This window comes from Gymnoscopelus braueri (genome assembly GCF_963280865.1).
Source record: "Gymnoscopelus braueri genome assembly, chromosome: 14".
NCBI classification, from domain to species: Eukaryota; Metazoa; Chordata; class Actinopteri; order Myctophiformes; family Myctophidae; genus Gymnoscopelus; species Gymnoscopelus braueri.
Window position 1 is genome coordinate 22,706,556 of NC_137619.1, and position 16,805 is coordinate 22,723,360.

The following is a 16,805-nucleotide window of genomic DNA, read 5'->3' on the forward strand; positions in this document are numbered from 1 at the left end:
ACATAATTGTATACTGTATGTAGTGGGGGTCCCTGCTTCATCTCTCTCTTGAACTAAGGGGTCCTTGGCCTGAAAAACGTTGAAGACCCGACCCCTGATCTACAACATGCAGGTGCAATATCAGGGCTTGAAACAAACACGGATAGGTACAAAACAAAATCATACATTTTGTTTCCACTAGAGGGCAGTAAGGTCTTGTTCCGCCTTCCGTTTGCTCCTCCTGTTTACAATTGAACTTTCTCTTCCCTCCTCCGCTGTTTCCGTAACAAAGGACAGTACACACACAGTAGCAACAATGTTGCCGCGAAGACATCGCTACGACGTTTTGATCATTCATCTTCAAATAGAATCAGTGTGCTAAAGGCAGGCAGGTGAGTTGTATCATTATAGCTATTGCTGTAAGACGGGGCTCAGACAAAAAATAGCTTTATTATTCAACTAGACAAAGATACATTAATTCAAAGTTTTAGTTTCCAATTAAATGTACTGTATTTTCTGACTCTTGAGGCTTATGTGCTCCGTCCTCGATGCTCATTTAGAGCGTGAAGCTGTGTGGAGTCGCACAGCTGTTTATAATGACATCAATAGTCAGATATATCTCATCTGTAACTGTAAGGTCACAGGCAGCCAACTAGAGCAGTGGTTCTCAACCTGTGGGTCGAGACCCCCAGGGGGTTCCCCGAATGATTTTGGGGTGGTCCCCAGATGACAGTAAAGTGACAATTTAAAGACCTTTCTACCTAAAAATAAAAAAATTAAATGAATTGAAAAAGACCATTACTGCATCAAAAGTAATCAACAAACGATACTAAGCTTCGATATGCTTCATATGGCTGCACGCACCTTTCATTCAGTCTCATTCATCTCTGTCTGTCTATCTCTATCTATCATCAGCTCGGCCTTTTTGGGGGGTCTTTTGACTGTTCAAGGTTTCAGTGCCAGATGAGTTCAGCAGAAGGCGATTTGATAACAAAGTGTTCATTGTTGGAAAAAAGACAACCTAGCTTTCTTCAGACCCAGCCTATACAAGCAGGCCCTGTATGGACAACGACCAGAATGCCACTGGACTGTGTGTAGGGCACTGTTGTTTGGTGCCTCTGTTGCTATGACACCCTGCTGCCATCGATTGATTGTTTAGCCACTCACTCTCTCACAGACTAACCAAGTAGGCTACAGAGTAAAATCCTGTTAATTGAACAAAGATTGGCCCAAATGGACAATGAGGATTTCACTGTGTAGCCAGACCACTGGACCAGAAGCTCTATAGCCTATGTGATTATGTGTTTATTGTCATATGCAGTTTGATATAAGACTTCGGTAGCCCTTCCTTTTACAGTCCGGTAGTTACCTGGTAATTACCATACTGGAAAAGGAAGGCCCTTCCTGGAAGGGTACCAACTCTACCAAGACTTTTAACGAATATGATTTTGTTATATTTATGGGAACTGGTACATGTTTTGGAACAGGTTTTAAGCCTGGTTTCAGGCTGACAACCACTGGCTGAATCACTGTCTTGCAAAAAACCCATTGACATGGCTCCTACAGTATCTTCAAGCCTTCAGTTTGATACATGACTGAATTGTACAAGTGACATGGCTGATTATGTGCGTATGCTACAGCCTTTTGGTGTAAATCATACCTCCTCCATTTTGCCTTTTGCCAGCTAATTTAGATCATTTTCTGTTATCAGACTGGTAAGGAAAGTGCATGTTTGTAGTGAAGTGGGCATGGGGAGTAGTGAGTTTGTTGTTAGATTCCGTCCCTGTGTCAACATGCTGCCAGTGCCCATGGGTTACATACAGAAAGGTCACAGACATTTTACAAACACTGTCTTGGTGGCTGCTAAGTGCCAGTGTGTCCAAAAATACTATCTAGACCCTGCCTATACTGACTAGAATGTTCAGCTCGTCATATTTGATTCTGATTTCACAAAAGACAGTAGGTAGTCTAAAATCATGGCATGTGTTTTCGCCCTATGCTGTCTTTGTTTGACACCTCCACCATGCTCCACATTCTAGTCTAGCACCACCCTCTCAAAGCTATTGCTATGGCAACGAGACATACTCAGCTCTGCCTCTGAGTGGATACTATATGTGTGTGTGTTTGGGGGGGGGGTCTGAGAATAGCATGCAAGCTTAAATGTGGAGACAGAAATATAGGCTGCATTTGTGCATGTGTTGTATCCTTACATAATATTATTTGCATTATGCTGAAAGAAACCAAGCAATTCCATTGTTCTGGCATGATTCTCATTTTGAAGATTGTTGTAATCCTATTACAAATGATCGTGATCATATCTGAACTAGGGTGCATTTTGGTGTAGGCCTAGATGTGTGTCACATGGTGCATAATTCAAAAGGTGGATGGAGGGGGGAAGTCGCCTGGCTCCGTAGTGGAGCGAGCTTAGCATTAGCCTGGCTAGAACGGAATGCCTTGTTGTCACATCTGTAAGATGTGGGGTGGGGGGGTGTAGAGCCCCTCCTGAATTATTGATGAAGATTGCTTAAATTGTACTATGGGGGACAAGGCTTTCACAAAGCATTACCCTCACACTGTACACATACTCTATTATTTAATAGAGTATGTAGAGTGTTTGAGTAGAGTACAAGCATTTTCATTGAATGGTACTTTGCTGAGAGAACGCAAGGTGTGCAACCTGTTGAAGGTACTTCAAATGTGGTTGTAGCCGCAACACCGCTACACAGCAAGATGTAGCCAACATTCTGATAGTCACCTGGCTGCCCTGACATAAAATCCAAAGTCTCTTACTTCTTAGCAACAGCTACAGTACATAGTAGACTTCTGAAGCTAACCCAAACATGGGTGCCGCTGTTGTTATTGACGGCTCTGGTCTGCAATGACTCAGGATGAGAGGAGGACAAAGTGCAGTGTTCACCTCCCCTGGTCCACCGAGCACACGGGCAAGTCAGAGCATGCAGTCTTAATGAGATTGGTCAGGTGAGCCAGCCCAGGAGCAAACATATCATTACACCTACATGGATTCAGTCTGATATGCTTATCTGGATCTCTGCTCTCTGGAGGACTGGAGAGTCCCACTCCCTGAGCAGCTAGAAGAAGTGTTTATGATGCATCTTCATCAGTCGGTTTATGTGTGTACATTTAAATTCCTTTATTTCATCAATCAAGGGGATAAAAACACGGTATTAAAACTGAGGAGTCTTCTTGATTCTCTCTCTCGCACACACACACACACACACACACACACACACACACACACACACACACACACACACACACACACACACACACACACACAGGATCTTACTGTGCGCGTGTTTTTCATCTTTTCACAGTGTACACCATAAACACATGAGGCATCCCAGCGCCTTGTCTCAGGACCGTGACATCAGGAGCTGACAGGGCCTTCCCCGGGTCTCTCTCCCCGATGGAGGCCAAGGGAGGCGGCAGAAGCTGGAGCAGTCGGATCCCAGAGTTCACGTGGACGACGGGAGCGAGCCATATCCATAGTTACCGAGATGCCACGGAAAGAGGGAGGATAGAGGGAGAGAAAGAAAGACAGGGGGAGAGGGAAAGAGGTGGTCCCAGGAAGAGTGTCACTATGGCTCCTAGCTCCAGGTATTTGACAGATAGGCAATATGTGATGAGAAAGCCCCTGTTTTTCACAGAGCAGCAGACGTCCATCCTGAAGAGGTCACAGGCACAGGAGGAACCAGAGCAGGTAACCAGAAAATACATTACATTACTATAAAACAATGACAAGCTGTCGCAGCGGGACCAATTACAGACCCAGAGCAGACCAGTTAAAGAGCCCACCCCAGTCAAGATGTAAGTGATATGTTTAGTTAAAATGAGAGTTAAATTGTTCTAAATTCCGATAGCAATCATTGCTATAGATTAGAGTGTTTGTTCAGTAACAGGGGTCTCTCCATCTCTCCAGCTCTTTAGTAAACAGAAAATACATTATCTGGTATCCAATTTTATCCAATCAGGATAGAGATCTCATACTGGGGTGGCCATAGCTGAGTGGTTAGTGAGCCCGCCTAGGAAGCCAGAGGCCCTGGTTGCCCCAGGTACGATTCCAGGCCACGCCAGCATATGTGTCGATGAATTGAAATTTGTCCCTGAGCAAGACTCTTAACCCCTAATTGCTCACAGGCCCTCATTGGAAACAAGCCCGCAAGGACTTTCATGAACGTCCTGTTAAAAGGAATTATCCTTATTATCCTTATACGGGAACGGGATACAGGATAAAAAAGTGAAAATGGAAGTATGAAACAAAAGAAAATGAGCAGACAAAATTGGAACTGGAGGACTATAAATTTGAAGCTGATAAATTATATTTGTGGGGTCCACCTTTTAATATGCAATATTGCTACTGGTACTTCAGAGGGGAGAGGGAGAGACTTTTTTCTTTACACTTAAAATGGTACAATTAGAAGCAAAGGCAGAATAATCTTTACCAGTAGAAATATGAAAAGCCTAAAAATATACATAAAAGCTGATAAATAGCTGTAATACAGGAGAGGATCAATGTTTGAGTTTCTTTTTGGAAGTACATAATATCCATAAGGAATCATATGTTTACTAATACATAGAGACAGATGCAAGCATGCTTATACATTTGCAAGAGCAAAAAACTGAATCGGGACATTCTTGATCTTGTCTTCTTCATAGGACAAACGGTGGCCAGGTGAGAGTACAGGAAGCTATCATCATCATATCAACATGGACTATTTAACCAGACCAAGAGACGAGGCTGCCCTGGACCGCCTCAACCTCTCTCAGGGGAACATCTCGCCTTCCTCAGCCTCTGGAGAAGACCTCATGTCACCCCTGGGGGTTTCAGACCTCAGGGGCAGCCCGTACCGCGATGAACCCAGTTTTGGCTCGGTCTACCTAGGCAGTAGATCGCAACGCAGTCACTGCAGTCCACCCGCGGAGGTCCGTACCCCAACCTCCCCTCTAAGCCCTCGGCTGACGTCCACTCTCCTCTCTCCTACGTACACCCCCCACTCACGCCACCTGAGGCCCCAGAGAACTGAGCTCAGATTTGGGGGAAGGGGAGGAGGAGGTGGGACGGGAGGGGAGAGCCGCTTGAAAGTCATCTCATCTACAGGCTACTTCCAGAGCCGCAGGTCCCCCGCCCCCCACACCATGTCCCCCACCCTCCACACCATGTCCCCCAACCAGGCCAACTACTGGGCCTGCGCCGTCCCCAAGTCTCTCCCCCCTTCCCCGGACCGGCAGTCTTTGAACTGGGACCCCGACAGGGAGTACCAGGAACTCCTGGACTACACTTACCCTCTCAGGCCAGGGAGGGTGGTCAGTGAGTGGGATGGCTCCGATCCGCAGGGTGCCTCTCTCCGCCATACCGACTCAGGTCTCCAGGACTCAGGGATAGAACTTGATCGCATCTGCAGCTCGGCCAGCCTATCGGCTCTGGACTTTTCCCTGAGCAGGGCGGAGCGTACTGGAATGGGGCGACCCAGAGAGGGCGGGGCACTCGGCGTCAGCCTTAGGTCTTCCAAGATCCTTGGGCTCTCTAAGTCGTCAGACGGCCTGCTCTATACCAGTCCCCTCTCCCCTGAGGACCTCTTTGGTTTGTCCCTGGAGAGCCTGGATGGCAGCAAGGGCAGGGCCCGAGAAAACCAACCCAGTCACAACGTCTGCGAAGGTCAACGCCGTCATCAACACCATGCGTCCGCACGCTCCCCTTCTTATTTCTCCTCCTCCTCCTCCTTCATTCTTCCCCGGCCAGGGTGTGTCGGAGGCGGGGACTGGGACGAGGACTACAGACCCCTCCCAGATCATCTGGAGGAGTTGCATGCTCTGTCTAGGCAGGTCAGCAGGGGGGGGGGTAATTAACTTATTCAATTTAGCTTAGAGAGAGGCATCAAACACAAAGAACGCTTAGCAAGTTCTGACAATAACCAAGTAAGCAGCGAAAAGGGTCGAGTTGAGAGTTTGTTTAATTTGAACAGGATAACAGTACGTTTGAGTCTGAGTAGATGTTAACTTGAGCCTGCCACCTTAAATGTATTTCTTTACCAGACTGTTTTGTATAGATATTTGGAAGCTACGGGGAAATTACCAAATATTTGTTGGTGTATTTCTATCATGGCTGTAGGTGAGGGAGGTGACAGCACAGATCAGCCAGCCTGTCTCTGCCAGCTGGGAGTCTCTGGACCCTGGAACCACCTCCATCTACTCCTCCACCCCCCTGCGAGAAAAACAGGCGAAGGCGCAGCAAGGAGAGGCATCTGAGAAACGCACAGAAGACGAGGCTGACAGACGTGACAAAGCAGAAAGGCATGACGATGTGGACAGGGAGGAGAGGGGTGCCCATGTGACTGCTCAGTACTTCAGTAAGGGTAGGTGTAAGAAAACCTCCATTCCACTCTATTGTATTAAAAATATGTAACGTTATTATAACGTTGTTTATTGTTTTTAACCCATTAGGACCTGAGGCCGATTCTACTAATCTAAACTCAAATCGTAACAGTTTTCTGAAACACTTATGTTGCCATAATATCAGTGGTTCTCAAACTTTTTCATGTCAAGGACCCCCAAAATTATATGTATTTGAACGCGTACCCCCCATCTCAAAATATTTAGTTTCAGGGACCCCCAGAAGCAAAGATTTGAGTTACAAATGTTCGCTTAAAAAACATATATAATATTCAAAGATTTGCACAAATATTCATGATTTTAAATTTAATATGTTAAGTTAATATGACCAATATGAACAAGACGCTAAGTACATTTTCTAAGATCTCACTACCTTCCCTCAGCAGTTGATCATGGGGTCAGACAGACGCAGCAGGCTGTGGACAGGGGGGTGACTCTGACCAGTCTCAGGGAGGTAGAGGCTCTGGTGGGACAGCTTAGTGGGCTGACCTTCCCAGAAGTCAGAAGTCAGGAAAACCAGGAGCAAACAGACTCCCTCATGCAACACATCCAGGTATGTATGTATTGTGTGTAATATTATCTCCTACCTGAATGTGTGTGGCGCAATGGCTCAGTGGTCAGCATTGATACCTCACCATGAGAAGGTCCTTGGATTTAATCCAACTGGCAGCCGATTGTGGCCTTTCTGAGTGGAGTTTTTCAAGGTCTCCTCATATTCATGTAGGTTCCCACTGTAGTCCAGGCAAAGTAGCATTTCCAGACAGACTAATTGTAAGAGAATTTTTTTCAACAGATATCATTTCTATGAGGTGTCTAGAACAACATACTAAAAGTCCTAAGAAATCCTAGATGCGGAAATATGTTTAATTCTCATCAATTAAAGATGTGTGCTAATACATCGAGAAAACTAAACACCCTAATGGGGCTTTTTTTTTTCTTTTGTCCTATCACAATGAAACTTTCCACAATGAATCTTAACATGAAAACTAAACTTTTTTGTATTACAAGTTTCTTTGAAACTTAATTTGAATATGCAAATTAGCTTCATATATATTGAATATGCCCAAATTTGCATATCACGAAAATTACTTTTCCCCAAAATGTATTATATTTACATTGTTGTTTGTTAATGATATCAAACACACTGATCAGACTTTCATGAACCATTTCATCAAAATATTGTGACCTCATAGAATAACATCAAAAACACCATTCATATGTATGACAAATGCATAAATCCGTCAAATCTTCCCCCAACCATCCTACTGCTAACGGTTGATGGCAATGCTGCTTTTGGACTGGCCTCTAACCTGAAACCTGCCCGGCTTGGTTGTACCTGCCGGGGGTATAACTCCCACCGGTATAGTCCTCAGGGTAACAGAGGCACACAAGCCTCCCCACCACGACAAGGTAGCAACAACAGGGGAGGTTCTTTTTGTTTTTTTCTTATTTGTTTTTTGTTTATTTTATTGTTCAAACGTGATCCTTAACTCCTTTTGTATGATTCTTTGTTCTTGCACCCCCTATTTCAGTTATTGGCGTGCTTAGTTCTTCCGCTCTGGATCATAGTCATCAGACAAATCAGGCAACTGGGAATTTGTACAGCTAGTACCACGACATTCTCCGCATATGGTAGTGCAAGGGAGTCCATGTTTTTTTACATATAGTGCATCTCTTCGTGCTGCAGTCTTTCTTGCAGCTACAGCAGACCACATCAAGTAATTCTGGTGGTCCTGCAGGCTGATCAGTCATTATTGGCATGAATCTACCACCTATAACATGCCATCCCCAGTCTTCTGGACTCATGCTTTCACTTGTTCCTTTCCATTCATTGATCTGGTAGAACACACAGAGACTGTGGAACTTCACAGCTGATGATGTTGGTGGAAGAGTTTGAGGTTCCACTGAAGATGTGGTCTTTCTCACAGAATTGCCTGTGGCTCAGCATATCCAGCGATTCATCTTTATCACCCCCATACAGTGAGACTAGAGCCTTTTCACCTGCTGCAACGATGATTCCTTTTCCTCTGACAGGCTGAACACCTTAGCTTGTTTGAGAAAGCTAGAGTCAGTTTTTACTTTTTTCAGTGCCAATCCCTTTATAATCCTGCTACCATAATTGGCGGCCAATTGGCGGCCACACTCATGGAGTATACACGAGTGTATGGGGCCAATGTCCAAGCAGACACATGGCCCAACTAACTCCACATTTCCCCCCAAAATTCCTCAATATTCTGCCTGTGTTTACAGCTGCTTCCCATACCGTTACTGTACTTGCAGGATGTACAATCAATAACAAACACATTATGCCCCAATAATATCACTTCGCCAGCTGCAATTTACTTCCTGAGGGTTCTTTTAACAGCCAATCATCATCATCTGCCACAAAACCTCAGCACCTTCGTTCCCCTGCAGAGCACACAGAAACAAGCGCTGCCTTGGTCTATGCAGCTCCCCCCCTCCCCCCAGTACAGTACAGACCGTACAGTACAGGTACAGTACAGTACAGTACGTACGTACAGTTACAGTACAGGTACAGTACAGTACAGTACAGTACAGTACAGTACAGTACAGTACAGTACAGGTACAGTACAGGTACAGTGCGTACAGTACAGTGCGTACAGTACAGTGCGTACAGTACAGTGCAGGTACAGTACAGTGCAGGTACAGGTACAGGTACAGTACATGTACATGTACATGTACAGTACGTACAGTACGTACAGTACAGGTACAGTACAGTACGTACAGTACAGTACAGTACAGTACAGTACAGTACAGTACAGTGCAGGTACAGTGCAGGTACAGTACAGTACAGTACAGTACGTACTGTACTGTACTGTACTGTACATACAGTATTCACACAATACTACCTACATAGGAAAATAAAGTCTCTTCTTCACCAGATGCAATTTAAACACTGTGATGCCTGCTCAGAGTCATATTGTGTCTAACATACACATCTCTCTCATCTCAGCTGTACCTGGGCCCTAGGTGTATTCCAATCAACCAGAGTGCAGTGGCCATCACTCCAAATGTTGTGACGTCAGGGCTCTCAATACTGCACATTGGGGGAGGAGGAGGGGTGCAGGGCGGGCGCACAGATCGCTGTGTGGGCGCAGGTGCTATGTGGGCGCGGGCGATAGAGCTGAGGCCGCGCGCAGCACGGCCGAAGTTCTAGTAATAATAATATTCGATGAAATGGTTCATGAAAGTCTGATTAGTGTGTTTGATATCATTAACAAACAACAATGTAAATATAATACATTTTGGGGAAAAGTAATTTTCATGATATGCAAATTTGGTTATATTCAATATATATTAAGCTAATTTGCATATTCAAATTAAGTTTCAAAGAAACTTGTAATACAAAAAAGTTTAGTTTTCATGTGAAGATTCATTGTGGAAAGTTTCATTGTGATAGGACAAAAGGAAAAAAAAAGCCCATAAGGGTTTTTAGTTTTCTCGAGGTATTAGCACACATCTTGAATTTATGAGAATTAAACATATTTCCGCATCTAGGATTTCTTAGGACTTTTAGTATGTTGTTCTAGACACCTCATAGAAATGATATCTGTTGAAAAAAATTCTCTTACAATTAGTCTGACTTTTGGGTCTAAAATGGGCTAGATTGCCTGGACTACTGCTACAAATAGTTATGTTAGGTTAAATGTTATGTTGGGTTAAATGCAATCTTCAGTATGTGTTAGTACTTGACAATACAAATACCTAATTAATTATGTATTTGTTAGGTATAAGCTTAGGTATAAGCTGTAGTGTGTGTATAAGTCTGCTGTCGAAAGTTGTGGAGCTTAACTACTGAGCATTGCCAATGAGTGTTGACTACTTATGATTTAGTCTGAATGAGCGTTCTAAAAAATTCAATGGGTGTTTCCTGCTGTCCAGGTGTTCTGCTCCAACCTGGGCGAGCTCGTCCATTGGCTCTATACTGTGGTTGAGAGAATGGCGGTTTTGGCTCCACCCACCGTGGACATTGAGAGCGTCAAGTCTTCCCTGAATGAATATCAGGCAAGTTACAATGCTTCAAGTTTGTTCTTTAATGAGGGCAGCCCAGAGATCGGGGTCACCGTTTGGATTATTTGCACAATACCTTGACATTTAGATTGAAGTTATTGTATTCAGCAGTTGATTTGCTGCCTGGCCCTAAAGTATGTTTTATATTAGTAACTGAAAAGACTCTTGGAAAAAGAGACTTGAATGTGAAAAGAGTGATTTGCTGGGGCACTTCACCGATTTTGCACCCATGTTGGAGTGTGTTTTGTGTTTTTTTTTCTTCTCCTGTGTTTTCTCTTCCCCTGTGACTTCATCGAAGGGAATGTCAGTTTTTGTGGACTACAATGGACTACAGCCAATGTTTCCTGTAGTTCCAGTCATACCGGTCCCTCCAGTTGATGCCTTAGCGAGCGGACAATATCAGAATTATGTATACTGTCTGTATGGCTAAAATCATATACTGTCGGTCCTGCATACTATTCACTGAACGAATGGCTGGACTATGCGTTTGACATGTGTCATCATTCGATGTTTACCGCGGTATCTCCCCGTGTCTCAGAGTTTTCAGAGAGAAATGAGTGCCCACCATCCCCTGACCTCTTCTGTCCTGGACACTGGAGCACTTCTCCTCAGCTGTATGAACTCCACGTCTCCTGGTGAGTCTGATGATGATGCAGACAAAGTAGTAGTAGGAGATCTGTACTTTATTTTTATAGAGACTGAGTCAGACCCAGATCTGAACTGTCAAGAGAATTTTAAGTGGAGTTTTTGAAAATCTGCTTGATATTATACACGAGTTGGGTGAATTTCTATGAATAGATTACCCGTGCAAAAGTAGAAACATTGTTGAAACCTTAAAAAAACACAAAGTGGGTAGCAATTCTTCACAGTCCTAATCCCCAAAAAGCATGTTTATTGTTTGCTTAATGTCTTTTTAAACCTGTGAAAATCCTGGTACTTTCTTGTGTTCTGCATAGCATTGACTGCCAATCACGTAGATCTACGCGAACCGCTTTAAAGCCGCCACGTGCCAATCGCGTAGATCTAACATTTTTTTAATGTTTTTTTTTTCCAATTTCACCCAAAGACCAAGGAGATATGATTAGTTGAAGATCTAGACTCCTATCCACTTCCTTGTTAACTTAAAACTTAAAAATGCTGTATTTCGGCTCCTGAGTACTTTTTTTTTCCAATGAAAAACTCTGGCACTGGCTAAAAAATTATGAAATAATTCTGGCAGTCAATGTGTTTTAATACAAAAATATAGCCTTCATTCTAGCTGTCACTAGCAATCACTGAATCCAGGTTTGGCGCAGGGCAAGCATCAGCAAGCATCATGCTGAACGCCAGTCAGAGCCTCACTAAAAATGCATGCATTAGTCAATGAGGAAGTATGCAGGGATGTTAAGTGATACAAAACAATTTGTCTAAGGATTTGAACCACCCCACGGGAGATATGTGGACAGGGACTTGAACCATTTAGCGATACATTGGGAACATTTTATAAATTTTCCGTTAATATTTGCATAAATAATACACATACTGACACATGCTAATCTGTAATACATCACTGATCACTCTCAACAACCATCAGTGTTGGTTATTAAATCAATTATTACAGTAGGCTTTAATAATAGCCGACCTACAGGCTCACAACGGTAAGGGTTAGATACTAGGTTAGTGCAACATGTAAACTAGTGCTGTGTAGTGGTACTCTTGTGTTCTGGCTGGATGAGGTAACTCAACACCACAGGATGGCCAGATAAGAGAAGCAGGAAAGACCCTGTGAGGAGAATGAAGCCGTGCATACAGAACTCGATTAATGGAGAAGACTTCATTCCCGTTTTGTTTTTGCATGTCGTGGTATGGTGAAGTGGTTTCTGTTCCTCAAATGCGTTTTAGTTTTTCACTTCTGTCTGTTGCTCATCCTCATTTCCTTTTGTATCTACTAGAGCCAGGCCGATATATCAGACATTATTTCACGTTAACAGTATCAGTATCTGCAATTATTCAGCCGATTTGTCACAAGCCTTTTTTTCAAATAGCCATGGCGACACATTGTGAGCTTGTAGATTATGCTATGAAAGTTTTTATTAGAGCTTATGGCGTTTATGTGTTTATTTTTTATCTCTCAAAATGTGTTTATGTTTTATTTGCTTACAAGTAAATACAATTTTAGGTTTCAAAATGTTCAGTAAAACATCAGTAATCGATGGTTGAGAACCACTGGTCTACGACTCTACGATTTCGATCAGCATCAGACCCATGAATCTGGCATCGTTCGGGCTCTAATCTACTCCGCGTGTGTCTGTATTTGTTTTAATCTTCTCTCTGTCTCTCTGTCCTGTGCTCCTCCCTCTCGTAAAGTCCTGAGAGACACCCTGCTTCTGATAGAGAGTCAGTCCAAAGCGCTGGAGAGCCACACGGAGCATCTCTTCTCGTCCATCCTGTCTGCCATGGACAGCCTCACCCAACCAGCCAGTCGGCCCGGCGCTACGGCCAGCCAGCCAGCCAGGGCATCACAGCCCAGCAGGGGACAGGAGATGAGGATAGGGGACTCTGGGATTGGTGGGGATTCAGGGGACCAATTAACCCATTCGATCCGGGAAACGCATCTACAAATGTCTTCTAAATCCTAACCGTTTTCTGAAAACCATATGTTGCTATAATATCGGTGGGTTCTCAAACTTTTTCATGTCAAGGACCACCCAAAATGATGTGTATTTTTAGTCGCGGACCCCCATCTCAAAATATTTTGTTCCAGGGACCTCCAAGAAGCAAAGATTTGAGTTACAAATGTTCGCTTTTAAAAATATATAAATTCAAAGATTTGCACACATTTTCACGATTTAAAAAATATTGCAGATCTACAAGCTCATAGCGCGGCATTCTGTGCCATGCTATGAGCTTGTATATCTGCTATTTTTTAATAGCCCAAAGGAATAAAAGAAATGACACAGATGGGTTCCCGGTCCTGATGGATTAATACAAATTGTTGCTGTCGGGCAGAAGCCTTGTATCTCCATATTTCAACTTTTTATATTTCGTTTGTTTCTTTTTGTTTTCATAAACCAGTGCCCTGCTTCGTTGTACAAAGAGTGTTGCGCTAAAGTAGCGAAAATAGCTGACCTATTCTAGCTCACAGCATGTCGCAATGTGATGTTGTAGATCTGCTTTTTCTGCTACTTCTGAAAACGTTTGAAAGTGGTTAAGTCTGGAGTTTCTTTTTACGAATATTTAAACAATGAAAAGTATTAACAAGAGCTCGTGACTAAATAATAACTACACTGGATTGGAACACAGGTTCTCTTTAAAATTTTCCTGAAAAGTAACAGCTTTTGACATACAAGGTTTCCACCTGACAGTGACAAACTACTGTTGTGGTGTGTACAGCGAATAACAATGGCCTACCTACCTTCACCAGTGACGAGAACCTGATGACACACAGAGACGCAAATATCACTTGTTTATTTATTTGCTGTTGTTTTTTTTCACTTCCGGAGATTATCGTGTTTTTTTTTGATACATACTGTGTGAGAAGCTGTGATTTAGGACAAATGTAAACAACTTTACTGTGGGTTTCTATTCTAGCCGCTTCATCAGGAAGTCATTTAGAACTGGGACATCATGAATGCAGTTAAAGCTGCAATATTTGACCTTACCGATAAGAAAAGGAGCTTAGGGTATGGCTGGCTTTTGACAACTTGCTTTAGAGAGGATATAAACAACAATATCACACAATGCAGCTTTAAAGTTCACGTGAGAATGTAAAACAAGCAGAACTCTGAGACCTCAGGACTGGAGTTGAAGACTACTATGTCGTAGAGAAAACTGACTTCCTCTTTAGGCTCTTTATCCTGTAGAAAAGACAAAAATAATCAAACACACAGAACAATACTGAAGTTTTGTTATTCAGTCATTCCCTGTATTTGCTCCAAACAACTTTTGTTTATTTACACATTTCAGTGCAGAAGACTACATTATGAGCAGAAGAGATTGTCTCTGGTGACACACACAAGTCTTTTTTAAAGTCTGAACATCAGCTGTGTAGAGAACTGCAGAAGGTGCTGTGAACAAACACAATGTGAACACCGGTTAAAGACCATTTGAACACCCAATCATGAGCCTTTTCTCAGTATGTCTAGACAAGAAACACTTGATTGTCTTACCCAAGTGTATAGCTTTATTCTCAGTGAAGTATTTCTTTTATTTTTATTTTTTTAGATGTGGTATGAAGGACTAATTTCACTGTGAAGTTAAGTGTTATGTTTTGTATGTTGGGTTAACAACACACCAATTGTGACCCTGATGCATGTTTAAAAGATTTTAGTCCAGTGATTTTCAATCACGTGCCATTGTTGGCCAAAAGTTTACAGGTTTTATATCTGATCACACCCCACCAGTGATTTCACAAATTGTCACACAGAATAATCACTGGACTCTGATATGATAGGGACACTTTAACTCAGTCAGCTATCTTTCTACATTGTGATTGACACACTTGTGTACATTTAGCAAGGGCTTTTCTGTTTGTAGAGAAATACCTTTGTACTATATGAACACGGGAACAGGGAATCCTGCTTGTCCTCATGGATTGCCAAAGATCTAGAGTCCTGTGGGTTTGTGATGTCTGTTGTTTTTTATGGATAACCACATTCAGATCTGAAATTGACAGATTTTCTTTAACTTCTTCAGGCCTGCTACCGGAGCAAAAAGGTAGCTCAACCGTTATGGACACCTGGAGAGATAAGACAGTTTGTGCTAGAAACACAGTTAGTGTTTCTAGAAAGGAGTATTTCTGTGCAAAAATGCAATTTATATAGGTAAGCTATTGCAGCACTAATGCCTATGACAGTAGGTACTTCTGTTTGCCCTGGTTTAGCCACACAGGTAGCCAGCATATACTGTAGGTTGATGGGCACTTGATTTGCAATCATCAACTAGATAAAGCACACATTTAACACTTCATATATTCCCTGGTTGGGCACAAAAGACTCACTGACATGCTGTCATTCTTAACCTTTACAGATTCTGTGTGACAAGTGCATTTTAATATAACCACAGCCTTAATGTAAAGTTTTATATGTGTTTTTTACTGATGATGTCCATGTTCAAAAGTGTAAGACTTCAAATAATCATTGTCTTTTGAAATCTAAAAAAGCTTTTGCTTTTCACAATATGGTGACAGAATTGACAAAATAAACCTGTTGTGTACAGTACATATGTTTGTTATCTCTGTTTATTGTGACACTATTGTGTAAACGTTGAGACAGATACTGGAAGCAGAAGCAAAAATCCAGTCAGTCATTCCTTTCAGAAATACAGATCAACACAAAACACAGCACCTTGAGGACTCCAGGAAGCTGCAGGGGGAGTTTGTACGACAGACGGTGGGCTTAAGAGAAAAAGTTTTTCAAGGTGTGGCTTATAGAGGCCCTCAACATTCCAATTTGGGTATGATTGGTTGTTGCATTCTTGATATGGCGTTTCTTGTAAGAAATAGGCCCACCCACAAATTTGTGAAGGCAATTCGCCCTTGGCTAAGCCCCACCCCCCAATAGCGATTGTCCAATGCCATATCATAAGAGTATACTGAAACGGCAAGGCTTGGCTATGGCTGTGTTGCTGAACACACACACATACACACACATGTCAACGTCAGGATGACACGTCTCATCCGCGCAGGTGATGGCAATAATATTACTGATAATGGTATTAATCATAAAAGGTACAAATCATATAAAACAAAAATATATAATTAATTCCCAAATAACATATCTCAACAACTAATGGCTGGATTGGATAATAATAATAATAATAATAAAATCAAGCATAATCCTGCAATAGCCTATTGTCTGACTGTCTAGTCCTGCATAATTCTGCAATCTCTCCATTATTTGGGACCCAAAAACATTACAAACAGAAACAAACAGGAGAGAGAGAGAGAGAGACAGCCATTACAGCACCACGGACAGCGACACAGTGGGCTTGGCTGGACTTAATGCTTGACAGTAGGTTATTAAATAGATGCATTATGCACATAAATATTAACAACATTTTAAAATGACGTTTTCTTCATTTAGCCGTAAAATAATTGTGTTCATATCAAGCTAAAGTAAAACACGATGCTTCAGGTGCCACCCGCTACATCTTGTTTATTGTGGGACGGCGCGGGATTTTGCAGGACCTGCAGGTCTTTTTTGGGATGGACCATTCCTGCTGCAGGTGTTTAAAAACAGCCGGCTCCTACGACAATTGTGTTGGGTCCTGCGGGATCCCAATCCCAGAATTTGTCCAACAGGCTGCCACACTCAATACATCCTAGGCCAGTAGGCCTATATGAGGCTCGAAGTACGAAACTATATCAACAGCTCTATGAATCTGATCCCTTTGCTGAAAGTACC

General features: G+C 42.7%; 1 protein-coding gene across 2 annotated transcripts; it reads left to right on the forward strand.

Annotated features, from left to right (window-relative positions):
- Nucleotides 1-253: 253 nt before the first annotated feature.
- Nucleotides 254-15,590, forward strand: cep68 (centrosomal protein 68). 2 transcript variants are annotated; one of them, XM_080449454.1, is made up of 8 exons: nt 254-371; nt 3,315-3,700; nt 4,657-5,823; nt 6,110-6,353; nt 6,774-6,943; nt 10,294-10,416; nt 10,961-11,057; nt 12,769-15,590. In XM_080449454.1, the coding sequence occupies exons 2-8, from the start codon at nt 3,407-3,409 to the stop codon at nt 13,038-13,040; spliced, it is 2,367 nt and encodes a 788-aa protein (XP_080305580.1). In that variant the 5' UTR covers nt 254-371; nt 3,315-3,406; the 3' UTR covers nt 13,041-15,590. The 2 variants fall into 2 exon arrangements, with proteins under 2 accessions (XP_080305580.1, XP_080305581.1); XM_080449455.1 differs by having other exon boundaries at nt 6,777-6,943.
- The last annotated feature ends 1,215 nt before the right edge of the window (nt 15,591-16,805 follow it).

Bases quoted from the DNA above. Each gene is read 5' to 3' on its own strand.
- cep68 (XM_080449454.1), top strand. From the start codon at position 3,407: ATGGAGGCCAAGGGAGGCGGCAGAAGCTGGAGCAGTCGGATCCCAGAG. The intron at 3,701-4,656 runs GTAACCAGAAAA...TCTTCTTCATAG, and splicing joins CACAGGAGGAACCAGAGCAG to GACAAACGGTGGCCAGGTGA. The intron at 5,824-6,109 runs GTCAGCAGGGGG...TCATGGCTGTAG, and splicing joins TGCATGCTCTGTCTAGGCAG to GTGAGGGAGGTGACAGCACA.